Source organism: Drosophila arizonae, chromosome 5 (assembly GCF_054131065.1).
Source record: "Drosophila arizonae isolate 15081-1271.41 chromosome 5, UAZ_ARI_1.0, whole genome shotgun sequence".
Classification (NCBI taxonomy): Eukaryota; Metazoa; Arthropoda; class Insecta; order Diptera; family Drosophilidae; genus Drosophila; species Drosophila arizonae.
The window spans coordinates 25,038,519-25,065,252 of NC_142925.1; the positions used below are offsets into that span (position 1 = coordinate 25,038,519).

Here is a 26,734-nt window from a genome sequence, read left to right on the forward strand (position 1 = left end):
ACTCTATATACTTTCGCCAATCGTTTTGAATGAAGCCCATTTCGTTTAGTATTATATATATATATATATACTCAGTTATAAAAATATAGATTTTAAAAAATATTAATCTATAATTAATATATATAAATGCATCCATGCATATGGCTCTTATTTCATTAACTCGTTTTATATGTTTGATTTAATCATTTTGTGTATTTAATGCATTTATGCATTACTTTAAATATATTATTTTGTGACACCCCTCGCAGCGTAAAAAGTTCCGGTTAGCTTTCGTAATATGGCGACACCGCTCTCCTTTCTCTCTCTCTCTCTTTTTCGAATCTGCCCCTCTCTCGCCTTGTCTATCGTGCCCACTTGTATGTGTAAAACGTTTAGCCAGCAAACACTCGATCAGCTGTTCAAAGCGGAACTGCTGCTTCATGTAACCCGTAAGAGAACTGCAAGTTCTCTTAGCATACAAAACACTCTTGACTGAAGAACAACCTAAGCTGCTTATGAGCTCTTTGAATATCGTTTACCGCTGCTGTGGTTTGTGTACGAGCTAAAAGCTTCAGTTACAGTTTAGAGATCATAGTGTAAATGCTACAATGCGTTTATCATTAATACAAATAAATATTCAAATATTAATCATATCCCATGTACATATATATATAATAAGCAATAATTTGTATACCGAAATCCCATCAAACAGCTTTTATACACTTGAAATGCTTTCGAATTGAACAGCTCATATAACCTTACATATGGCATTCATACATCAGCAACAAAGTCTACCCACAATTGCAACAATTATCCCTCAATTGTCAGCCTTAGTTATGCCTGCCAACCAGCTGCTGCTCTGCTGCTCTGCCACTCTTCTGAGCCCCCCTTTTCATAGAGCTTTTTAATGCCTTGTTAACGACCTGTCAAGGTTTTCTTTCCTGGCAAAGCTCTTTTAGCTGCGACACAATCGGAAATGTTGCCGCAGGGCCAACAGATGCTGAATTGAAAAAGCTTTTCATTCATAACCTTGCACAACAACAACAACAACAACAGCAGCATCAGCAGCAGCAAAAATTACAATAACACACATTTCTGAAATGCAGCCCGCAAATGCTTCACTTTGAATCCTTTCTCATTCTCCCTCTCTGAAATTATTGCCGTTATGCTTCTTATTATAATGTTTTAATTTTTGTTTCTGTTGGCGCTGCTTTGAAACTTTTATTATGCCCGTGGGCGCTTCGTCTATAATCGCCTTATAGTTTTACCCTAATGAACGGCTGTTTCTGCCAGTTGCTGCTGCTGCTTTCTCTTCTTCTTTCACGTGTTTCGCCTGCGCCTACGCAGCAAACGAAGAGGAGAGTCGCAGTCGGATGCCAACTGTTTCCCGTTAGCTGCTATACGCGCTAAGCTTTCGCACAGCACACACTAGCAGAGCAGCAGTGACAGAGTGAATTTATGCAGCAGCTCACTCATTGAAGCTAGCCGTTGCCGCTGCCTGCGTCGGCGTCAACGTCACTTTCAGGGTCTAGGTCGAGGTAGCAAAGAAAGCGGCAGTGAGAATGACATCGACGGCTTGTTTTTTCTTCTTTATTGAAGTTGTCAATGCGTGTTGGCGTTTGTATATCTGTGTGTGTGTGTTACTTGATCTGAAGGTCACCCACACTGTCAAAATCACAGTTACATGCGTTTTTCATATGGCCAAATTAGTCTATGGACCAGTTGAATGACAGCAAATGCTTCGGGTTAAAGTAAATGTAAAATGGGAGAGCTGAGAGGGAGAGATTACATCAGTCATGATAATATGTTTGTATGCATAATATATAAAAATAACCTTCTTTGAACCCTTCAGAAAACTGCATTAATTATCCTTGTTTATGGGTGTCAAATTAAGTTTTGGATCATCCTCTGCTGTTTATTTGGAAAGGCCAACTTTATGCTTAAGCGCGCTGCTCGCCCACAAAGATATGCAACATATCTTGTACACACACAGACGCACACATACATAATTAAACGAATAAATATTCAAGGATCCAATTGACAATAGGTTATACATACCCATCCACACACACGCTGACACCTACATTTAAAAGGCAAAAGCTCTCTCTGCCGAAAATTGCGGCGCAAGTTAATCAAATTGTAAATCAAACGCAGCTGAAACGCTGACGGCGCTGCCAGCAGCGCTGCTATAAAATATACACTTTATGGCAAAGGCCGCGCGCGCGCTTGCCAAAAGCTTTTGTCGCGCTCACGCAAAAGCTTCGCTCTGTGTGGGTGGACCGATGATGCCGACGTCGGCGTTGTTTGTGCTGCTGCTGTTAGTGTGCTGCCTTCAGTTGCTTTCGAATTGTGCGCCATGACGGTTGCTCCATGTTAACCAACAATCAATTATCACCTAAACCACCACCAACAACAACAACAGAAACACCCACAACTACACGAACTACTACAACTAAAGCCAACAACAACATCAGCAACAACGACAACTCAATAAAACGTTTTCGCTGCAACTGAAATTGTGTAAGTCGCGTTCTAAAAACGATTTGTGAATTTAATCAAATCTCAATAAAAACTTTTAAGTGTTGCGTGTGTTTTATTCAAGTATCGTATTTTTTGTGCGTGTCCTTACTGCAGTGCGCGTGTCCTTCGTGACTCTTGGGTCGCATAAAGTGTCAAAAACAATACAAAATTCAATTCCTGTAACATCACACGTCATTTAACGTCAACTCAAATTTTAAAATATTCATCCAAATATCGGATGTATATATTTATACATTTATAGATAAACGCAGCGTCAAGGACCTTGCGCTGGCCAATTAGTCAGTGGCAGTCCTAGCACCGACTGCTGCATGCAGCCCTCAAACATATGCCCCGTTCTCAGTCTGGCCAACTCTGCCAACTGCCAGCTGTGCCATACCCTGCCATAGTCGAGTTTATGCTGACTTCATTACCAGCTAATTAACTGTACTATGCCTTCCCAGTACTGACCATCCGCAATATCCTTTTTGCTGACCTCCGTGCCGTGTCATGCGATGCCTTTCTGAACTGAAGCTAACTGAACTGAGCTACATGGAAGCTTTCTGTCCATGCATGTTTATGTATTTATTATACATATTTCTTTAAATGCGTGACCTTACTCAAACTACTATACTAGACTTTACTATATATCCAATACTGACTTGACTGTACCTCAAATACCACACTACGAGTATATATTGCAGACAGTTTTATTAACTGTCAGTGGACATCAGCTTTAGACACAATCTTTAGTTAGCCATACTTCAAATTGACTCCAACTCTAATATTACAAATAATTCCTTTGCCATATTCTAATTAAACTTCAGCCGAAACTATTTTCGTAAAATCGTCTTTAGATTTTCTAAATACTCTTTAATTTCGTGGAACTTTGTAAAACTCCATCAGCCATCAGATATAATACCATTCATCTAAAATTTGCATAGACTAGAAATTCCACTTCCACGAATTTATGCTGTTAATTAAAATTCATGTCAATTTTTATATCACTTACTGAGCATCCCCTCGCTAATTTTAATTATTTGCTCAGAACAGATTAGTTTTCTTACCTCCTCTTCTTAAGGCAAGCTGAACAATCAAAAAGAGAAATTCCATCGAGCTAGTTAGATCAAAAATATACCTTTAATTGCATATCCTAGATATAGCTGTTCATTATATCCGGTTCAAAGCCGTTCAAAGCTTAACTTTCAATGTATGCTTAAAATATGAATTAAATTTTGCATGCGCCCAGCTGCTGAAGACTTTTGTTTGGTTAACGCAAATTTGCTTCACGTGTCATATGCACTTCCCTTAAGGGATCCCATTGTTGTCCCTGGCCTGGCATGTTGCTCTATAGGGTAAATAGTCCATTCACATTCGTATATGCAGCTATGCATGTAGACACTGCTGGCAATTGCTGCAATTGAGCTCTGCGCCAAAATTTAAGGGGTCTCCAGTCGTCTTGGACCCAAAGGTAGTCCACAAATATTTGGACAAAGTTTTGGGCATCCTGACCTCTACAGCCACGACCCGAGCCCCACAGGCTTACTGTGCTCCAGCCAAGCGTGGCCAAACGCAAAATTAATTCCAGCTTCCGCTGGCCCGGCACAACCGAGCAGCAAAGCCTGCAAAAGTTTTTCTTGCCTTCTTCTTTGCTATTCCCAGCCAGGCTCATTGTTATTGGAATGTCTATGCTCTCGCTGCCCTCTTTCACTGTTTCACTGTTTTTGCGCACGTACTTGTGTCCTTGCTATCGGTATTTTAATTTTCCCATCAAATATGTAACGCACAGTGAATGGCATTTATTTTATTAATAGCTGTTCGAAACTGAGCTCTTATGGACTATACATAATTTATATAGAAATAAGTCTTTCACTTTTCGCTTCTGCTGCTGCCATTGTCTCATGGCGTGGGCCCGGGCTGGGGCCCAATGCTACGAAATGTATATATCTGAGAGCGGGTAGAAGATGTGTGATATCTCATCATGCACTCCACACGTTGAGCATCGAATGCAGTTATATTATTATATTAATACGACTATTTTATTATTCCATATAAATTTTTTCTACTCCACTGTCTTTCCTCAAACAATATTTTATAATATATCATTGATAAATATAAATAGTTATATTCTTTGTAGCTTCAAATTTTCAAGACATATGAGCATGAAGGAGAACGGAACTTATACGAATGCTCTCAAGGCTCTTTTCCCTTATTGGCCAATTGCCTCCCTATCCACAACTATTTGCTAAATGATTCAATAATAGTTAATCAAAGCGATTCAAAGGAGCTTACCTTATTTTCAACTCAATCAGTGGAGAGATCATTTCTCGGTCAGTTAGGGTATTCAGCCGTTGTTACTCTCAGCGTGCATTTTGTGTTTTCGCTTCTTTATTCTTTGGCCCGTTTGCCTTTTGTTATAGTTATTGCTGTTGCTACCTTAGTATCCTTGTCCTTGGCTGGCGCTCGTCAATGCTCAACGTCGCTTTTCGCTTTCCTGTCTGTTTGCCTTGTGCCTGGTTCCTTCCTGGTTCCTGCTCGACGTGAACGTGCGCTGTTTCCTGCTCACACAGATTCGCTTGTCCTGCCGTGTCCTGTGCCGTGTGTTGCGTGTTTGCCTTGGCTCTCTTCTGCTGCTCGGCTTCCTCGGCTCGCCTCCTCCCGTCTCTACCAGTGCCTCTGGCCTTAATTCTTTTCCCTTTTGCCTTTTGCATAACCAACAATTAACGACTTAAAGCCGAGGAATTAAACACAATAACAATTAGCAATTAAAAAAGCAACAATAATAAAAGAGATATCAAACAGCAGGCCGGTAAGTTTAGCAATTATATTATATACGTATATACATATACATATACATATATTTGTATTATATTTTATATTATATTGTATATGGGGAACAACAGGTGTTCAATCCTCCTCCTCATGCAAAACTCGATGCGGGCAATTTGATTGATTGCCCCAACATTGGCCTCACTTGTCCCACATGACGTATGCGTGATATGAGGCGTTTAGCCAAATTCAATCAACTGCAGTCACTTTGAAATGATTTCCGTCTAGGGTCGACTTGCTTACAGTTTGACCAATTAAATAGCCTATATCAGGGAAAACTTATAAGAAGTTAATGCTGGAAAATAGATTCATTTACCTCATTCTGAAAAATCTTATAGAGGGATGCGAATAATATATATTTAAGCAAGACTGAAATGCAATGTTAGATATTTACGTTTTTACTAGAGACTCACTTTGGAGCAGTTTGTTTTGTCACATTTTTAAATTACTTTTATTTAACAATTTTAGTTTTTCATTCATTTTAATATCCCATATTTTTAGCTGAACGATTAATCTTTAAACACAATCATAGCTGAGAGTTTTATAGATCATGACTTCAATCGCAAATCGCTGCTCATGAATGTGCAAAAGAAGGTTCTCCAAGGTTCCCTCGATTTTCAATATTATTTTTATGGATCACTGAGCTCAGGAAAATCTGCACCTTAAGTCAAAAACGTTTTTAATCTTTGCTTCCAGCTAACGCTAAGCCATCAAACGAAAGTTTCCCCTCTTTGAGTACTTTAAACGTGACCACAAATTCATCAGTTACGTCATCTCCATTTATCAAATAGAAAATAATCATTTGCTAGAAAATCAAGTAAATTGAAATTGAAAGCTGACCAAGTTTCCCTTTCCTCATTTTATTTCTATTTGATGCCAACTGGATCGTTTAAAGTCGCTTTCTTGGAATTTGAAAAGGTTGCCAAAGGTGGAACAAAAGCCAGCACGATTATATTATAAATCAAACTAATCAAATCCATCAATCAACAGGAAAAAACTCGAGTGAAAATATTAAATATGGCCTTAAGTATAAACAGAACATTCTATGTAAAATTTGTAACACCTAAAAAGCAGGAAAAATATCAATTTTACAACGGAAATATTCCGCCATCGAAGCAATACACTCAATTTATAGGTATAGATTTCTAGACGTAGCCTTATCGACTATATCTCTGAGAGTACGTAGTAAATAGTGAATGCGTTTTGGTAAGCTAGACTGAAGCTAGGGCTTGGCAAGGGTGAGAAAGCTATATGTTCCATAAAAGTTGAATTATGGTTGAGCTGCGTTGTCTTTTAAGCTGACTGCATCCTCCATAGATCTATTTGAAGCAACAAAATGCGATAATTCAATTACTGGAAATCGATTTAGGCTAAGTACAAGCCGTCAAGGTTTCTGCTTCCACAGTTTTTTTAATGAACTAATTTCATGTTGAATAGACCTATAAATTATATGGTGCGACCTTTCAGGTGTAAAATTCTGATCACATTTTTACCCTGATCAGAGGAACCTGTTTGTGCTATATTAAGCATGTCATCAAAAGGAAAATATATAAAAAATGAACCTATAGCCTACATCATTCAACGACTAATACCGATCCAGATGACTTATATTAAAAGACAATAACATTATATTTCAAGGCAACGCAAATTCTACAATCGCTTACGAAATTATAAAATCCCATTCGCCGACCTACGTTGGTATTTTCTATTAAGCAAAGATTAAAGCTGGGTCCTCACTTTCTTAGGCTCGTTTAGCCTTAATACGAGATGTTTATTTCAATGTTTTCTTATATATATATATATCACGTCGTGGCTTAGTGCCAAGTACACAGGATGCACGTCCTTTAGCGGACACTCTTTGCACTAAGGAAAGGTTGTGAACTTTGACCTTAACGCCAGCGAACAGCCGCATTGCCATTGCCACAGCAATAACAATAGCAACAACTGCGACAACAAAAGCTACAGTAACAACAACAACAACAATGCTTAGCTAAGCTGTTAAATAGTTTGTGCATGTCCCCTTGCATCCTGTAGCTTGTATCCTTTCTATCCGATTCTTTGCCTTGACGACAACTGCAAGCAGCTCCTCCTCCACCCACACATACCTTTAGCCTCCACGCCACCTTTAGCATTGCTGCATATTGTTTTTATGGCGCTTACTCTAACAATTTTCACAACTGCAATTGCAGCTGTGTTTGTGTGTGTGTGTGCACATGTCTGTGGCTTACTGATTGTATTAGTTATTTGCGGCTAACATTGACATTTATGTGCATTTGAGCACGTCTTTTGCTCAGCAATATATTTTTAAAACAAGTGAAATAAATTGTGTCTATACAAAACTGGTGAAGATAAAATTGAAATAGAAACATTTCTTAGAATACTACCTCAATAAAAATGAGCAGACTATCTATAAATAGGCGAGCTGATCGACTTAGGGCTTTTTGTAGGCAAATTAACATTACATTAGCGTACGTTAACATTGCACTAACATTATCTTGACGTAATCTTAACAATTTGTTAACATTAACAAAACATTACATTTACATTATGCAAATTAACACTAGCATAAACAACTAAAGCAGGCAATAGAAGTTAAACCTAGACATACTCTGCTTACCTTAAAAATGGCAAACGTTTTACTTCTTACATGATTGTAACTCAAAAAAAAAATCCTTTTAGTTTTTGGCCATCATTTGCCTCTCCATATGACATTTATTGTCTTGGGATATACTTTATACATCAATTCATATAGAGTTGTTTTCCAAAGCTTGTCCGTATTTTAAGCTGTCACATGACTTGCAAACACTTTTACCAAATGACAGCCACATTTCTGTTTTCCATTCACCTGTTTTCTCAGACAAATGCACAAATGCATTAGATAAAACCGAGCAACTGACAATGGGAGCCACAGCAAAACCGAAGGCAACTTAAATTAAAATTAGTGGAAAAAATGATTGCTTCTATTGCTCAAGTAAACGAATCGGAGTGCTCTATATAAAAACAAAGCCAGCAACTCTAAAGAAAATATATTTGATTTCCTTGTTCATTTCGAAGTTGGACTGCTTAAATTACACGTATATATGAAAGATTTAAATTTGTTATATCATTTTAACTATTGCCTTATAACGAAACTAAAAAATACATTTTTAAAAATCTTTAAAAATTGAAGTATATATTGTTGTAATCGATTTGCTTGAGTGAGGCTCGAACCCCAGACTTCTTGATAACTTTTTAACAGTTTGTGCACCAAAAGCAATTATTAAAAATTAAAAAAAAAAAAAAAAAAAAAAAAAAAAAAAAAAAAAAAAAAAAAATCTCTCGGATCGACCGTGACAGGACTCGAACCTGCAATCTTCGGATCCGAAGTCCGACGCCTTATCCATTAGGCCACACGGTCACTTAGCGATTACGTGGCAAACATACTATTTCTAGCAAAGCATATGAAATGCACAATAATTCTCACAAAATGGCAAATGTTATCATTTCAATGGCAATTTTAATAGCATTTTAAATACTACAAGTATATTAAATGAAACCAAAAATATAAAAAGAAACATAAATTAAACAAAAAAAAAAAAAAAATAAAATAAAATAAAAATTAAAATGAAAAAAAAAAATAATAATAATAATTGTATTGATTTTTTTGTGCGCTACAAAATGATTTTTATTTATTTATTTTCCAAAAACAATTGTTGGATTTCATTATACTTTAAATACATAATTCAAATGTTTAGTCTAAAGTTGTTTAAATAATTTTTATTGAGATTGCCTGCAAAGTTTCAGACTTTGGCGTTAAGATTAGAAGAATGAGGAAAAAAATTCATTTATATTCAAAAATATTTTACTAAGCCGTTATAACAAAATATGTTGAAGTACCCACAATAAGGCGAAAATAACAATAACAAACTTTATGGCAAATAACATCATAATTTTAACAGCAGAGTAACAATAATAAATGTGTCAAATTCATGTGCGGTACAGTTCCTGGGTCATTTCTGGGGAAGTCAAAATAAAATTTTTATGCTTCTAACTGTAAATAAATTCAGAATCATCGCGAGCCCGCTCCACTCGCTCTCTACCAGAAACAGCCGGATCATCAGCTTGATCATCACTACTCAAATCATCGGAACTGCTCGCACGTTTCAAGACTCTGCTTGGGAAATAACCATTACAAAGTAAATTAGATTCAAAATTCTTCAATCGACCGCGGCGCTCCTTTTCCATTCGATGAAGTTTTTCGTAATGTGGCTTCATAAATTTGAAGAAACCAAAATCCAGCGGATATGGAACTGCCAGAGCCTTCAGTACGCTCACATAGACGGTACGACCTTGCATACGATGACTGAGGTTCACGAAATGGCAATGAGTGTTCACAATAAACTGATACATAGGCGTGCTAGAACACATTGCAGGAGGCAGTGTCCTAAAAACAATACAGCAACCATTGTGCAGCAGAACTTCATAAGGCAGCATATCTTCCGGAAGAGGAATTTGCAGTTCCAGCGTACAAGCCGTTTGATAGTAAATGACCTCGGGTCGAACTACATTTGACGGCAGCTGAAATTGTATTTGTATATCGTGTATTGTATATTCGATAACTGAATCCGCAGCAGCATCTAATTTATTAGGAACGCCTGGCCGTGCCTCCAATTCCGGCTCCGGCCTCGTCATATTCTTCAACGATTCATCAGGCATATTCTCGATACAATCTTTTGTTAGCAGGTCATTCTCTTTATTATCCTGCTGCAGCTGCATCATTGTGCATTTCATGAGGCAATTGCACAATGCTTCTAAGCTATCCTCCGATTGTTGCTGCTGCTCTCTCTGCTTCGTAGTTTGTACGTCATCCAGCTGTTGCTGCTCCTCCAGCTCCCGTTGCTTTTGCTGCAGGCGCAATCTATTCTCTTTGCCCAGCTGCAGCGCCATTTTGGCAAAGATGCTAGCTCTGCCTTTGAGCAAAGTTTCTGTCTTCATATTTAGCTTTTGACGCGGCAGCTCGGACGTTTTCGGCAAATCCAGATTTTGGCATGGGTCCCTCTCTAGAAATTTCAACAGTTTCGCCTCGGCCTTTTTGCATTTCTTGGCCAATTGCTTGCGTAGCAACTGCTGGCAGATAGTGAGGCTACGCACATGCAATTGTAGGTTGGGCGCGTAGCTTGTCACTGCCAAGTCGTGGACAAAGAGCGTATGCGACAGAGCCGCCAGAATACGTGCCTGCAAGAAACTGGGCTGCGGCGTAGAATTTAGCCAGGTTTCACATTGCTTGCCATCCTTTTCATGCCAATTGCGCTCGCCTGTGTAGGGCACCACGCCCACGATGCGCACATCTATTGCCAGTGGCGGCTCGTCTTGTAATTGTTCTGGGCACATGAACAGCTTGCCGCTGGTGGTCGTAAACTGTCGAGTGTCCATGTCCAATGCCTGCACCGTCACGGATAAATCAGTTCTCGAGAGATTTAACTGAGCAATAGGGTCCACTCGCAGTATCCGCACGCGTTCGTACCCACTCGAATTGCGATACACACAGATTTGTTTGACCAGCGGTGGCCAGACGCGCACACACTCCTGCGATTGTAGCAGCTGTAGCTGCAGCTCCAATGCTCCGTTGCGAGACAGCGCTTGCCAGCAGCCACCGGGTGGCAAATGCTCTAATAGACGGACACAATAATGGGTCGGCGTATAAACACGTATTAGCTGCATCTTGACATCCCCGCGAGCAGGCATCTGCGCGGGCAGCAGACGATCGTGCATCAGCAGCTGATGGCGCTCTTCACATTGCGTATCGACACATTCACCCAAGCTGAGCAGCAGATCGCATAGAGCCGCCTCATTACTCTTGGTGCGTTCTATCTGCATACGAATGCTGCGAGCCAGCTGGACAACAAGTTTGTCCACTTCCTGATGCATTTGCAAGAAGTCCACCAAACGCGGCAGCTGATTGTTATTGCTCTCATCAAGCAAAACCAGGGAAAGTAAACGATCTGTAAATGAGAAGTTAGACAACATAGCTAATATATTACAGTTCACTTACCCTGCTCAGGCTGCTGCCCTGTTTGCTCCTTTAGATCTGTGGCCGCCAATTGGTTGTTCAGATTATCTGCGAGTGCCAGATGACGCAGCTTGAACAGACTCCAGCTATCACTCAAGCTATAATGTAACAGCGTATGGGCGTGTCGCACATCCAGCTCCGGGCAGTGATCGGTGCAAAGCAACAGCTCGCCTTGACTATCCTGCATCCAGCGATGCACATGATCGCGCACCTCCAAGTCTGCCGTCTGATAATAGGGCAAACAATTATAACCATGCAACACCAGCGTGTCCACCAGCTCACGTATGTCCGAATCCGATTGGCAATTGACGACAGTCCGATGCAAATGGGGCGGACGCTCGCGCAGTACACGCAACACCTCTCCACACTTGGCCTTTCGCTGTTGAAGAGAGATCTGCAGGCGCGTGCCGCCATAGACAGCCGCCTCCAGCACATCACCAAAGAGCACCATGGGCTGGGAATTGAACTCGCGTAGCTTAGAAAGCAGCTGCGGTTTATACGATTGCGAGCTAATGACTAGCTGGGGTCGTTCTGGATTGGTCAATAGCAGCAGCTTTTGATGAGCCTGTTTCAATTGCTCAGCTTGCATTAAATCTGCATCATCGTAAGCCACAAATCGCAGATGGGGCAGCTTTAAGCCATTCCCGCACACCCACAGGAACTGAGCAGGCGTGGCCACCAGGCAGCCCACGCCGTTGAGTAGCCGCTGAAAGAACTCCGGGGTATAGGAGGAGGGCACTGTTAGCACCAGTGTCAACCACTCCTCGTTCCTCGACTTGCGCAACATTGCGGCGCAGAGTACGCTCAGTTGTTGTACTCGGACCAAATCGGCGACCAGAACCAATGCAATGGGGCCCTCCAAACACCATCGCGGGCGAGAACGGTGCTCCGTCAAGGTGTTGCTCACCACCTGGCACAGTGGCAGCACATAACTCAATGTGCGTCCACTGCGCGGTGCACTCACGATAACAGCGCCATGGCCTGCGCCTTGGTTGAGATGTGGCCAGGCGTAGCTTTGCAGTCGCAGCAGTTGCGTCAATCGCAAGCGACGCATCGCGCCTTGAATGTGAGGCAAAAATGATACCTCGTTTATATGGCGCGCAGGCTGCAGGCGTTTGTTCGAGTGGGCTACGGCGTAGTCTGAGCAATTCGCAACGAGCAGAGGTCGACATTGCTGCGCAAATGAAAGACTCCTGCTTTCATCGTAGCACAAACCTTCCTCGTCGTCATTATTGTTGTCGTCTATTATGCACTTCGCCGACCACATCACCAAACTGCATATGCTTTCAATAGTTTTTCTTGTACTACTAGTGAAGTTGGCTGCGCTTACGACAATAAATACTTATTGGACTAAGCGACGGCTTGAGTATCTAAACCGGTTGGTATTTTTGCAACCATTTGGTATTTTTTAATGCGTAATTAATTAATCCAATATATTTTCAATTGTATTATACAAAATTGGCAATCGACTTAACTCTTCCAACAACAACAGCACAAGGGTGCTCATTCATTAATACATTTATTCATTACAAGGTGGTGCCTGGCTAATATACACTATTTGTATTTAGATCACTCGCGTTCGGCGCGCTCATTAATTATTTGCTGTACTATCAGTCCACTTAGTATTTGCCTCGCCACGCGACAGCCATGGCACGGACAATTCGGTGAATTTGGTATATGCTGCAGTGTGGGTGGACTCTGTAGACGTCGCTTGAGCTCCAACAATCGTTTTCTATCCGTGCGTGATTTGCAGCAGACGACACTGTAGATGATAAGACCTACCAGTGTTGCCAGATCAGTATGATGAGCTTATGGCTTGCCACTCTTCAACTGAAACTTACCTCCACCGACGATCAAAATGTGCAGCAATAGGGCCACAAAAGCCACTCGCCTCAATGGATCCAACGGCACATAATAAATATTTGCTTCCTTAGTGTTTCTGATGATTGCATATCCATTTGACTTAGTTGTTGTATTATCAACGTCCTCTAACAAGTGCGTCCCATTAAACCAGTCATCTCCTGAAATATTTGAATTCAATATGACATCTCTCAAATTGACGAACTACTTCCACTTGCCCGTGAAGTTGTTAGCCTCCAAGCATTTAGGATAGGCTACAAGTAGGAGCAACAGCAGCGACAGCAATAACATTCTTTGCTCTATTGTGGGTTCTTTGCCTTTTGCTTACAAACTGAAGCTTCGATCAGCAACGGCTCTAATATGAAGTCTCACTCGATCAATTAAATGGGCAAAAACAGCTGCGAGCAATCTGTTTGGCGCAGGTAGGAGCATTTGGATTTGGACGACCAAACACCATAGATACCATTAAGTGCTGGTACGGAAGGTAACTTCTGAAAATATTTCTCAATTTGCTTTCACCTAGATATTTATCATAAATTGCCAGTACATACATCGAAGCAAAGTACTGCTCTAATTATTAAACATTTTAAATAGATATAAATCAAGAAGTCAATATACTTTTAACTAGGTATGCGTTGAGCTCCATCGAAATATATTTTTTAGCTGAAATTATTCCTTAAAGATATGAAAACATTATGTCTTTGTCTCGTATGAAGTCATAAATACATATAGTGTACCCATTATCTTATATTCTGTCTCGCTTTTTAAGTTGGCTTGAAAAATCATGACCAATTTGAAATTAGAACAATATTATTCAGGACAAAAGACTTGTATTTTTATACCCTGAACCCATTGAAAATGGGAAATCAGGGTATAATGGTTTTGTGAAAAAGTATGTAACGGGCAGAAGGAGGCGTGGCAGATCCCACAAAGTATATATATTCTTGATCAGCGCGAAGAGCTGAGTCGATATAGCCATGTCCGTCTGTCCGTCCGTCCGTCCGTCCGTATGAGTGCGTCAATCTCAGAAGTTATAAGAGCTAGAGAGCTGAAATTTGGCATGCATACTCGTGTGTACCATACGCAGACCTGGAGTCTTCAAATTTATGTTGTATATCAAATTAATTGATACAAAGATTTTGTAATTTACAGATTTTGGATACCACGCCCCCTTCTCCCCCAATTTGTAAAAAACGCATTTCAAGTACTAGAGACTTATGCTATTGACACTGCAGCGCAGCCCAAGCGCAGTCGCTGCTTACTGCGCAGTTAGCAGAGGGCAGGCTTATGCGTGCGTGTGGATGCATGTGTATGTATGTGTGCATAAAAGAGGTGCAGAATAATTAGATTATCAGCTTAGAGGGTTCAGGGTATCTCCTAGTCGAGCAGTCTCGACTGGAGCCTTCTTACTTATTTAGGTTTTTTTTTAAGTTTTAGAACATATGAGGGGCATGAGTCAAAGTCGAAGAAATACATATTAATACGTATGTATTCAATGCCCATTAATGCACAGATGTAGCAAAACAACTATAGTGTGATTTCTCATTTAAAAACATCTTAAATCTTAAATAAAACCTCATGATAAGAGTAATTTTTATAGATAAAGTTTTAAGCTCATTGCATTGAAAGCCATTAAATTTTTGTCAATAAATATTGACTTAAAACAAATAAGATGAATTGTCTATGATTTATTAAGCTAGATCATAATCTAAATGACGAATTGAAGGACTGACAAATAGGGCTTAGGATCAATTCCTCGGTCAGTCATAGAAAACACTGTGCAGATTCTTAGTTAGAAAACAAATTTATGAGTATGATTCCTTAAACAATGTATGTACAATTAAATGCTGCGCTTGTCGTTGCTTAAGCCTAATAGAACTCTACATTTCAAAGATATCAAGACTTATTGACTCAACATTCAGTTCCATTCAGACAGTCCTCCAGGCAACGCTCCTTCCGCGCCCTGCTGCATCCGCGGCAGATGCAGTCCACGGCATCGGGAGTGTGCAGAAAGGTCAACTCCAGCACACGGGCCGTCTCGGTGGGCATAGAGGGCCAAACAATGCTCTGCGTGCGTGGAGCGTAGGAGTCCAGGCTCTCAGCTCTTCGTCTTGCCAGGCGACAGCAGGTGCAGAGAAGGCAGCCTGTGAAGGAGTCAACGGTTAGTATTCCAAGTGTGAAAGCAGCCACGCACCGACCTACCCAGGCAGCCGAGAAGTGTCAAAGCCAATGCGCCCAGGCCGGCTAGGAAGAGCATACGATGGCTGTAGTAGACAGCAGTTAGTGCGGCCGCAAAGTTCTGGCTCGGACTCTCGCTCACACAGACCGACTCGCACATCGTTTGACAGACTATGATTAATAATGCCCACGTAATGGAAATGCATCGTGTGCGCTCAGCCAAATCCATTTCGTTAATGACTAAAAGACTTGGCGTAGCTCCACTGAAACTGCTCTTCTGCTACTTGAGGCTACCCACCGAAGTCGTACGGATTCCGAAAAAGAAAAGAACAAAACACAAAACAGTTGTGCAAGCCACAGCGACATCGCAGACAGTCGATAAAGAGAACTTAAAGCAACTAGCCTCAAGAACAGCTCAATAAAATTGCAATTTATGAAATGATAGCAATTCTGAGTGCTGGATGTTGAGAGTGTTTTAATATACTATTAGAGTGAATGTAGACAATATTTATAATTGACTTGTTTAGACAGAAGTTAATTTGAATTGAGCTCGAGCCAGGTTGGAATTTTCTTTTACCAATTTAGAAAGTGATTTAGTACTCGAATATAAAGAAAAAGTTTAACCTAAACTAGTGGCAATGAGCCTGTCTTAAAGCCATTCACAGTACAAATCAATGCAGCTCAATTAAGAGTGACAAATAAAATTCAAACAATTTAAAGAGCAAAAATTATTGCCGCGTGCCAAGTTGAATGCCATGAAATGCCAGGCAACTGTGCTGCTCTTTTGTTTGAATTGCCAATTTTCTTGCATATATTAATATATATACGCGTACATACTTGTAAACATATACAGATACTTCTATGTGTGTGGGTATTTTGCTGTTATTATACCATAAAACGTGCCAATGTTTGCAAAATATTTTCGCGCAGACAAATGGAAAATTTCTCGTTTGTATCGATGAATTGTGGGCTGCCTTTTAGGCGCCAGGCCGTGTCCCAATGTTGATTTGCATGAAAGTCGTTGGCATAAGGATAGTGTTATTATAATAGAACGTGTCTGAGCCCGGGCACAACTCGAGTTTGAGAGCCACACGGCATAGAGAAAGCGGAAGCTCTCCACTGCTTGCTTCAATTGGAAATTTTAGTTTTATAGGGGTAACATTTTTGTGTTTTGAAGCTGGTGGTCATCATTCATGTGTGTCATGCTGTCACCTTTAAAAAATAAAAGGCACATGCCACGCCCCTTTGCCCTGTCGCTGGCTGTTAAATCAACGTGAGCGCACTCGTCATAAACCAAATAAACAGTTGAGAAATTACATTTAAATTGCAAATTTTAAGCTCTGAAAAAACAAAAAACCCATGCACGCACACACACACCCACACCCACACGCACATACACATACACATAAGAGCTGCATGAAATTTATGCGTAAGGTAAAAAATAATAACAAAAAACAAAACAAACAAAAAATAATAAAAACGACGCTCAAAAAGTTTTTGACAAAAACATTAATTCACTTAGGAAATACCGCATAAAGTTGGCACTTCTTTCTCTTTATATTTCTTATTTTTCACTTGGTTCTTTTTTTAAATCGCAGTTTTCTTTCTAGTACTTTTTTTTCCATATTTTCCTGCCTTTAGCTTTTAAAATTCAAATGAAATGCGAATGCATTCATTCTGTGTTCCCAAGGCAAGGCGTTTGCAACTTTTCAGTCGGCGCCATTAAAAACGGGCGACAAATAGAGCGGATTAAATGGAAATGCAATTTCTGTTGCCCCATTTTTCGGATGGGGGCCCTGATGAGATAATATGCAAATGCCAACAACATTTGCGAGCAGATCGATGCAATCTTTTCGCTGTAAATACAATATATAACGGTTAGTATTTTGCTCCACAAAATTTTCACGTAAACAAGAATAAAAGGAAATACGCAATTTATGTATTTCAATTTAATATTTCGAAGTGGCAGCGCTTTTTCGATAATCCAACCTCGATCCCCTGCCAAACTCTATCGATAAATTGTAAAATTTGCACGCATAGCTATAGTGCTGCCTATCAACAACTTATTAGTGCAACCAATCGATATATCGAATTTTGAATTCCTACGAAATCATTAAAAATAAATACAAATTAGCAGAGGTAACAATTTGCCATACTGCAAGTTATACAAGTTAAAATTTATCAATCCTGACAAATTTGTAGGTAGTAGAATGTGAGTATTGGAATCAGTATATGACAACAGAGTACTTTGGAAATGAACAATTCAATTTCTCAATAATTCAGTTCAATATATTGCGTATGGCAAATATAATCTTAAGGATTTAAATGCCTAAACATAAAGCAATTTGCCCATCTATTAAGCTTTTAGTGAGCTCGCAACGCCTTTGGAACTCTGCGCGAAGTCTGGTTAACTTGTGAGCTTAAGTAATATCTTCTACTTTTTTTTAAGCATTCAATCAACAAAAATGACGCATTTCGAATTCATAAAAATCAAGTGAAATGCCACTTTACGCGCATTTTGATTGAGATTTAGCGCTGAATTTGCGATTACCCACAACGACGAGGACTAACCCAGCGGACAAGGACATCTCTGGCATCTTGCCACAGTCCTATGAATATTTTATGAAGTCAAGCTGAGAGTGAAAAACAAGAGGGAGCAAATGCTTTTTGTGACGAAACTTAAATACGCTTAGATGGGATGGATGGATGGAGTGATTGAAATTGGCAAGCTTCTGAAATTAGAAATAATAGTTAATATATTTCTAAATTAATTCAATTTTCAAAAGTATTTAAATTCTAAATATATTTATCAAAAGCTGTGCAGTGTGTAGAAAAGGAACTGTAATATGAAATATATAAAAAGTATATAATTGACAATCATCAGTAACAAAATACAAATTGATATACTATATGAAATATATTAACATTTGTTCGTCTCAATATCTGATTATATTGCAAATCTGCCGGAAATGCGAAATAATTCGATTTTGATTTGCAAAATGTAAGTTTAATGTGTTCCACGGAGTAAAAGAGTTAAAGGTACAATTACTAAAGTACTATTTTTTAGGAACTTCATTAATTAGCATTGCTGACATAGCTGCAAGCTTATATCGCATCCAACTTTTACTATCCGTTTTACTTATATCCGTTGGCCATAGAAAAATATACACCAGAGTTAGTTTGCTGGTTATCTTCATCTACATTTACTCTTTGACCAAATATCTCTCAGAGGAGATAGCTCCCCATAGAAGAGTATGAAAAATAGCAAGCGCTGCGTATAAAAAGCAACACCAAACGGATAAGGTTACTGAGAAGGACATGAAGAAAAGAAAACTCAGCAATTCGTGAAATTTATTTGTCAAGCAACATCTCTGCTCCGCCTCAGGCCACGCCCCATTTACAGCAGACAGGTAAATTAGATAAAATTGGTAACTGGAACTCGAATGGAAACTAATTTGCATACGTTGTAGATGGGTATTCTGGGCATTCTCAATAATCGATACAACCTCACCTCATTCTCAATTTTCTCTCTCAGTTCTCTCGCTCTTTGTGTTAGCTGCAGCAGGGCAACAAATAATAGAAGCAGATGAGAGAAAAAGCAAACACTGTCGACCGTTTGCTTGACGTGCTGATTTTTCAATGCAAAGCTAAGGCCCATGCCAAATGCACGAGAATGGCTCGAACAAAAAGGTCGGGGCTGTCGTCCTTATTTGCTGATTGTATGCAGCCTTCACGGGATCAAGTTCAAGCGTTTCAAGTGCTAGGGCCTGCCCTCAGCACTGCCCGCAGCACAATGGTCCATTGCTCACTCAGTCAGATGGCCACTTAAAAATTGCCGAGAATTGTGCAACAACAGCAACAGCAACAACAATGAAGGCGACAAACGATTGCAATCATGATGATGTTGATGTTGATAATATTTTTGATGAAGTTCTCTTGTGGGGCCATTGTGTAATACAACAAAAAAAAAAAAAAAATAACACGCAACAATTTTGACTTGTTTATAAAAAACCCCCACATCTCCCGTTCTCTATCCCTCCAACTGACTCCCACTCCTGTCCCTCTCTCTCGCTCTCTCGCTCTCTCCTTGATGGATGGAATGAAGAGGCTAAACTTTTACAAGCACCTCAAAATGCTCTGAAACGCAAATACTTGAACAACATTAAAACTGATATTAAATAACACTAAGTTTCATATTTTGAAAGGGAAATTCTTTGATAGAATGAATTTGAATAAGTGCATAATATGCTTTGATATTTGATATCAGATTGATTCTGCATCCTCACAGACTGATGCTCAAACATGCATAGAACGCAATGGGCTGGTAGACTGGTAAAACGACCAACTAGAGTTGCTTATTGTCCAGCTGCAGAATGCTCAATCGACTTTACTCAGTCACTGCAGAGATAAATCTATAGATGTTCTTTAGAGTGGGTTATGCTAGAACTCAAATTTGCGGATGATAATGCTGTACCTCACTGACAACAGCCACCTGTAGTGGTAATTGGCGAATAAGTATCATCATATATACCCCTACTCAATATTTGATATCTTTATTATCTAGTACTACATTTTAATATTAGAGATCTCTAGTATTTAGTATATATATTGAGCCTACCAAGAATGCTCACGTCAAATCATCAACTTGGATGTATCTTATACCCTAGACGATTCCCGAGTATAGCCTATTAAATATTATTTGCCTGCAAATAATTTACTAATTATGTAATGCAAAATGAATTTATCGAATTAAAAGGGATGGTCATAGAAAAAGTGATTTGATCAACTTTTTTTTTTTGTATACCATATATTGTGAGCATATCATACATTGTATTTATATATTGGACTTAAACAGAGAAATTCTAATAGTATTACCCCGATTTAGTACGCCGGCTGCCGCATCCTAAATATTTCTGCCTATTTGCATGCCAAGAATATGCAAAATTGCAGCTGTGAGCAAAGCTGGATGATGGCATGATAGCAAACAAAATAAAATAAATAATAAATATATGTATACATAAAATATAAATATAAATAAATAAATAAAAAGATGGCTGTGGTGCAACGCCACGCCCAGTTGAAGGCAACCAGGGAGCTGGGCACTGCGCTTCGTTCCATGCGCTTGCACATCACAGCCCAAGGTCAATGGCTGTGCGCTTATGTGTAAGCAACAGCAACAGCAACAAAAACAACAGCAACAACGAATACAACAACAACAGCAATAATGAAAAGCGCTCGAGTACATTTTCACACTCGAATTGACCAAACAAAACGAAACGAGCAGCCAAAGCACCTAAAAAAGAGCACGAAAAGAGAAAAGAAAAGAGAAAAAAAAAAAACAAAGGCAAACGAAAGCCCAGCCTCAGATGGCGTTTTACGCCGTGATACGGATTGGCGTATACGTAACGCTTAATTGCTACTTTAGGGTGTTTAACGAGCACGCACACACAGATACACACATACATCCGTGTGTGTGTGGGTGTATCCTGCACATTAATTATATGGTATACGCGGCATGATTCAGCACTTAAAGAAGTTTCGAGCAACTTTTGTGGCAACTCGTTCTCACGCTCTCACTCTCCCTCACTCTCTCACTCTCTTCCTCTTTCTGGCAAACATCTGGCAACGCTGTAGCGTTGTCGTTTATCAACTTGTATAAATTGTGCATGAATTCGCTTGTGCTTTGCTGTTTGTGTTTGCCAACAATGCAACGAAAGGGCTTTAGAATGTTTCTGTTATGAGTGATTGTTGTCTGTATGTTGGGATAGGGGAGTCCCCCTAAAGTGCTTAGCCTCGGTAATGTCAAAGGCAGACAAATGTTATTTAACGGGCTATTTATTACAGTTATTCTGATTTTAGATATTCTTAATTTTAATTTATTCTTCATTTCATTATAATTTATTTTTACACAAAAACCCTCTCTTCTTTAAGCGTCCGCTCGTTGCTTTAGTCGCAGTTTATTTTTCACAAGAATTACATTTCAGGCAGCGCAGCCATTAGCTTAACTCTCAGCTTATTTAATTATGTTAATTTCGCACATGAAGCGCAATCTGTGTAAAATTAAATTGAAAAATGCTAATCCTTCAATTAAAATAATTTTAAAGAGGCATACATTGATAATGTGTGCTATTTGCTTAACGTAATCATTTATGTACATATGTACATCATTTATGTACATATGTACATCAGTTCCAAGATAATACCATACGCTCATCGCATTCGTATTGCAAGAAACTATTTCTATCTGAGTTTTATCAGTCATCCGCGCAGCTCGCGCGTACTTCAAAGACGAATTAAAAGACAAGTTCCAAAAACTTGCTCTGCAGTAGACGAAACCCGATTAAATCTCCTATACAACAACGAAAACAAAAATAAAGTAAAATAAGACATGCAGTTAATTTGATCGAGTTTTTCAACACTCTCCATCGCCCTGCATTAGCAAGTAAATCAATAGAATACATTTTAAATTCCGCGCAGTTGCGAACACTAAATGCTATTTTAACTGGCTGCTAACAACTTAATAGCTTCCCTAAACCGTGGGGCCCCTTACCCCACCCCTCCCAGCCTGCACCCGTTTGCCTGCTAGCCATTTAAACTATTTGCAACAAATGCCGACACCGATGCGACGCCGACGCCGACGTCGACGCTGTTGCCGCACAATTTGCACAAAGCCAAACGATTGTTATTGTTGTAGCTGGGTGTGTGTGTGTGTCGAGTCCAAGGCTGGGTTATGTGGCTGTGTGTATATTCGTTAACTGGCCACAAGCATTGGAATCATTAAAAACTATTTGCTGAGCGAATGCCACAGCACTAAAGCCGCAGCCACAGCCATAGTCGTCGCCTCCGACTCAGACCCACAGCCAGGAAGAGAGCTTGGATGGGAAGGAGGACTAGGATCCGGCGTACTCCCAGCAGAGCGCGAATAGTGGCAGCAAAAATAAAAGAAACTGGAACAAACACAAATACAGCTGCAATGTGGTTAAAAGCCAGAATAAGCCGAAATACCAAAAAATTGTGTTTCACAGCTCGAAAAATCTAACAGAACAAAATAACAAACACATTTCGGCTGAGAGAAAAATAGCAATACGAATAAATATTTAATTGTTATCGCATTATGCTGGACTGCAGTAGATACATTACCAACCATCAAAGAACCGAATTAGACTAGATATTGAATAGCAACACTAAACATGAATAACAAGTAAGAAAGCTCTAGTCGAGACTGCTCGACTACGAGATCCCCTGAACCCTTGGAGCAATAGATATTTCAATAATTTTTCGCGTCTTTCAGCTTACATAAGAAACACGACACGAACTGCGAACTGCGACACACATACACTCACACATGCATACACACACAAACGCACACACAGGCACACATACACACACACGCATACAGACACACATACACACACACACACGCATACACACACGAACGCATACACACACACACATACACACACACATACACACACACATACACACACAAACACATACACACACAAGCACCCACGCATAAACACGCATGGGCTGCAGTGTGCGCTTAGTATGAGAACTTAATTGTTTAATAACTTTTTTTATGGACGTACGATCTTCATGAAACTTTCAGATTATGATTATAACATGGATATGCATGTGATTGCCAAAGCACAAGTCTCTAGTATTTGAAATACGCTTTTTACAAAAGTGAGGGTGAGGGGGTGAATTTAGAGGTGGGGGGTAAATTTTAACAAAAACCGAAATTGTATAAATTGCATGTAAGCATACATTAAAAATTTGGAGACTCTAGCAATAAAGGTGTAGAAGATATAATTTTATAACTGGTTTTCGATAAGGTTTTTTATCGATAAAAAAAGATCGGGATGAGTTATCGATTTTTAATGATAAACTTGATATGCGCGCTGTAATTACGGACATTCTAAAAAAATTTGAAGTCTCTAGCTCTTATATCTTCTGAAATCGACGCGTTCATACATACGGACAGACGGACAGACGGACAGACAGACGGACAGGGCTAAATCAACTCAGCTCGTCACCCTGATCAAGAATATATATACTTTGTGGGGTCTGCCACGCCTCCTTCTCCCTGTTACATACATTTCAACAAAACCATTATACCCTGATTTCCCATTGAAAATGGGTTCAGGGTATAAAAATAGTCATAGAATGTGCAATTCATGGTAGCAATATTCCACAAATAAAAAGTCAAATGAAAATAGTTAATATGAGCCCATAATCTCAGTCATACAATTACATTGAAATCAGGCATTAGAATGATTCTGCATTTCCCAACTAAATAAATTGACAATTTTACAAAGCTACTATTAGCTTCCGCTTCCCATCACTCTTTCTGTCTCTCTCTCTCCCTGCATATTTGTGCATATATCTCTCTCTTTCTTTCCCTCCCCTGTTTATCTGTCTGCCTCCTTCTATTTCTACATGATGAAGCACCCACTCTTTAAGATTTAACAGCTATATATTACAAGCAATGTTCCAAGTACCTCATTGAGAACAATCACATAAAAACATTCATAGCGACATAGATATACATATGCTCATTTGGCTGCCTAATTATCAACGTTAACTACAGATTGCCACACACACACACGCACACATACAACAGCCACATGTAAGCCAAAGGCTGAAATGGCGCATAAAAACGTGACCAAGAACTAAACGCTGCGGCTTGCATCCTGCGCATCACATCGTTTCAGATAGTATTACGGCCAACACAAACATACAAAGCTGAGTATGTGTGTGTGTGTGTGTGTGTGTCTCGGTGTCGTGTACATGAGGCGAAAGCGTAAAGTGTCATTGACAACACGTCATTTTCTCAAGCACTCATTAATCTCAAAATGATGCATCCAAATTGGCTAAAAGCGAAATGCTTACAGTGCTTTATGCCAACTATGTTAGCTACATCTCTTTCAACTATGAAATAAAACGGAATTCTAGATTTTGAAATGTTGATTTATTTTATTTCTTTTGCTATATGACACGCCCTTAAAGAGGCTTAACAATTATCTTTGAGTCATCGATAGAGGAGGTTACTAATAACTCAACTATCCAAATTGGAAGCTTCTAGTTCTAGATATTAACTTGTGCGGTTTGCCACGCCCCCTGTGGGACTTGGGTAGGCAACCCGAGTATATATACCAAATTTCAGGCCTATCGCATCAATAGTGCCTAAAATATCGCAGAATTTGAAAAATCACTATAAATTTAGATCCGATTTGCCACGCCCTTAATGCGCACTTGCAAAATTTCAGCGTCTCAGTTGTAAAACTCTAGAAGATACAGTCTTAACCGATTTTTTTAAGAGTAGATATATTTATTTATTTTTTAACCTCTATAATCGGAGATATACACGAGAATGCATATGTATCCACTGAATTCAGCATAAATTAAAAATTAAAATTGTGACAAACAACGACCCAAGCTTATAGCCAGTCTCACTTATCTAGCTCTAAAGCAGTTAACTACTTCGAGCTATAAGCCGAAATTGTCATTGATGAAATTTATATTGAGAAATTGATTTCATGCACTCCCAACTAAATGTGACAAGTTGACAAGGCAAACGACATATTGAATTTCAGATTGAGTGGGCCGGGCCCCGTTTCCATTGCCGCTTTAAAAATCAAAATCTATCAATTCCATTTGCCATGTTTCATATTGCATACATAATCTCCATCAAGGTTCAACTTGTATTTCATTCTTTATATCCTTCTGTTGTTGTTGTTGTTGTAGTTGCTGTTGTATTTCCTTGAGCAAAATCGTTTGTTAACGAACTGCGAGAGCAACCAAAAGGTAAAACCTTCGCATATGTAAACATATCCATAAAGCTGATGCCCTTGTTGCTGCTGTACCTCCGGCGTAGTCCCTCTGCCCGCACACATCAGCATCAATTGAGTTAATTTGAAACCTACATATATGCATATACATATGTATTTATTTATATAGTATATACATTTCATTCCATTTTCCTTTTTGAATGTCAATGTGAAAGTTTTTGCCCTATTATATGTATATATTTGCACCCTGGTGTTTTTCAATGTCAGTCAAAGTGCAAAATCGAATGGAATGGAATCGATTCAGCTTTTGTGCGAATATTTTTCACACCCGAACAGTCGGGAAATGGAAAAGCAAAATGCGGTAGCAATAGTCGAAACATTTCGCTATTTATGCGAGTTAATTAACATGTTTTATTTAATTACTGAACGCAAATTGAGTGGGCAGCTTTAACACGCAATTAGTGAATGCTTTGTAATACTTTCACACAATTTGCACTTGCAATTCTCGATTTAAATTGCATTGATTGAGACTTAAATATCGCCCACACAATTCTCATTAGGCTACACTTTAACATCATTAACCATATTCTGTCTCTCCCTGTTTGCTTGCAGGGCCACACAACATGTCCTAAAGGCTCTGCCCATCAACAGCAAAAACAACTGGGCGATGCGATCCAGTGCCATCTGTTACGAAAACCGGAATTTATGAAGCGAGTGACATAAATCACAAAAGACGAAAGCCGAAAACCTGCACATAGAGAGGCAGAGAGTGCCAGAGCCAGAGAATAGCATGAAATTAGCAGCAAAAACTGAGCCCCAGCATGGATAAGAAATCGAAGACGAAATCTAAAACGAAAAGCCTCAAGCCGAATAAGGAATCAAGCACCAAGCTGGATGTGGATCTATGGGAGGTAATTACCTAAATAAAAATACCGAAAATAGGAGATAGAAGATAGAAGACAGAATATAGAAGATACAAGATACAAGATACAAGATACAAGATACAAGATACAAGATACAAGATACAAGATACAAGATACAAGATACAAGATACAAGATACAAGATACAAGATACAAGATACAAGATACAAGATACAAGATACAAGATACAAGATACAAGATACAAGATACAAGATACAAGATACAAGATACAAGATACAAGATACAAGATACAAGATACAAGATACAGATACAAGATACAAGATACAAGATACAAGATACAAGATACAAGATACAAGATACAAGATACAAGATACAAGATACAAGATACAAGATACAAGATACAAGATACAAGATACAAGATACAAGATACAAGATACAAGATACAAGATACAAGATACAAGATACAAGATACAAGATACAAGATACAAGATACAAGATACAAGATACAGATACAAGATACAAGATACAAGATACAAGATACAAGATACAAGATACAAGATACAAGATACAAGATACAAGATACAAGATACAAGATACAAGATACACTATTCGGGTCAAAGGGGCGTGGTATCCAAACTATGTAAATTAC

At 39.2% G+C, this 26,734-nt stretch overlaps 3 protein-coding genes and 1 non-coding gene across 5 annotated transcripts in view; 1 reads left to right on the top strand and 3 right to left on the bottom strand.

Annotated features, from left to right (window-relative positions):
• Window positions 1–2,302: 2,302 nt before the first annotated feature.
• GlyT (Glycine transporter) overlaps window positions 2,303–26,734 on the top strand; it is a 35,874-nt gene continuing 11,442 nt past the window's right edge. Inside the window, exons 1-3 of one of the 2 annotated variants that reach the window (XM_018011115.2) lie at window positions 2,303–2,499; window positions 5,231–5,305; window positions 25,816–26,114. In XM_018011115.2, the coding sequence (XP_017866604.2) occupies window positions 26,025–26,114 (90 nt within the window). In that variant the 5' untranslated portion in view covers window positions 2,303–2,499; window positions 5,231–5,305; window positions 25,816–26,024. The remainder of the gene's footprint in view (window positions 2,500–5,230; window positions 5,306–25,815; window positions 26,115–26,734) is intronic. The other variant, XM_089470993.1, reaches the window with a different exon arrangement.
• Window positions 8,650–8,722, bottom strand: TRNAR-UCG (transfer RNA arginine (anticodon UCG)). Its single transcript has one exon. It is a non-coding gene; the product is annotated as a tRNA-Arg (tRNA).
• On the bottom strand, window positions 8,964–12,651 carry BoYb (Brother of Yb). The gene is made up of 2 exons (XM_018011103.2): window positions 11,357–12,651; window positions 8,964–11,306 (listed from the first exon to the last, which is right to left on the bottom strand). The coding sequence occupies exons 1-2, from the start codon at window positions 12,639–12,641 to the stop codon at window positions 9,352–9,354; spliced, it is 3,240 nt and encodes a 1,079-aa protein (XP_017866592.1). The 5' UTR covers window positions 12,642–12,651; the 3' UTR covers window positions 8,964–9,351.
• Window positions 12,937–17,398, bottom strand: LOC108615047 (uncharacterized). Its single transcript, XM_089470046.1, has 5 exons — window positions 15,437–17,398; window positions 15,151–15,378; window positions 13,453–13,488; window positions 13,216–13,395; window positions 12,937–13,152 (listed from the first exon to the last, which is right to left on the bottom strand). Exons 1-5 carry the CDS (start codon window positions 15,639–15,641, stop codon window positions 12,944–12,946), a joined length of 858 nt encoding a protein of 285 aa, XP_089326172.1. The 5' UTR covers window positions 15,642–17,398; the 3' UTR covers window positions 12,937–12,943.

What these genes read in the sequence shown, in the direction of transcription:
- BoYb (XM_018011103.2), bottom strand. Translation starts at nt 12,641, where the DNA reads ATGTGGTCGGCGAAGTGCATAATAGACGACAACAATAATGACGACGAG. An exon ending in AGGGCAGCAGCCTGAGCAGG is followed by an intron (nt 11,307 to 11,356) that starts GTAAGTGAACTG and finishes TCTCATTTACAG; the next exon opens with ATCGTTTACTTTCCCTGGTT.
- LOC108615047 (XM_089470046.1), bottom strand. Translation starts at nt 15,641, where the DNA reads ATGGATTTGGCTGAGCGCACACGATGCATTTCCATTACGTGGGCATTA. An exon ending in GACACTTCTCGGCTGCCTGG is followed by an intron (nt 15,379 to 15,436) that starts GTAGGTCGGTGC and finishes ACTCCTTCACAG; the next exon opens with GCTGCCTTCTCTGCACCTGC. An exon ending in GGAGGCTAACAACTTCACGG is followed by an intron (nt 13,396 to 13,452) that starts GCAAGTGGAAGT and finishes CAAATATTTCAG; the next exon opens with GAGATGACTGGTTTAATGGG.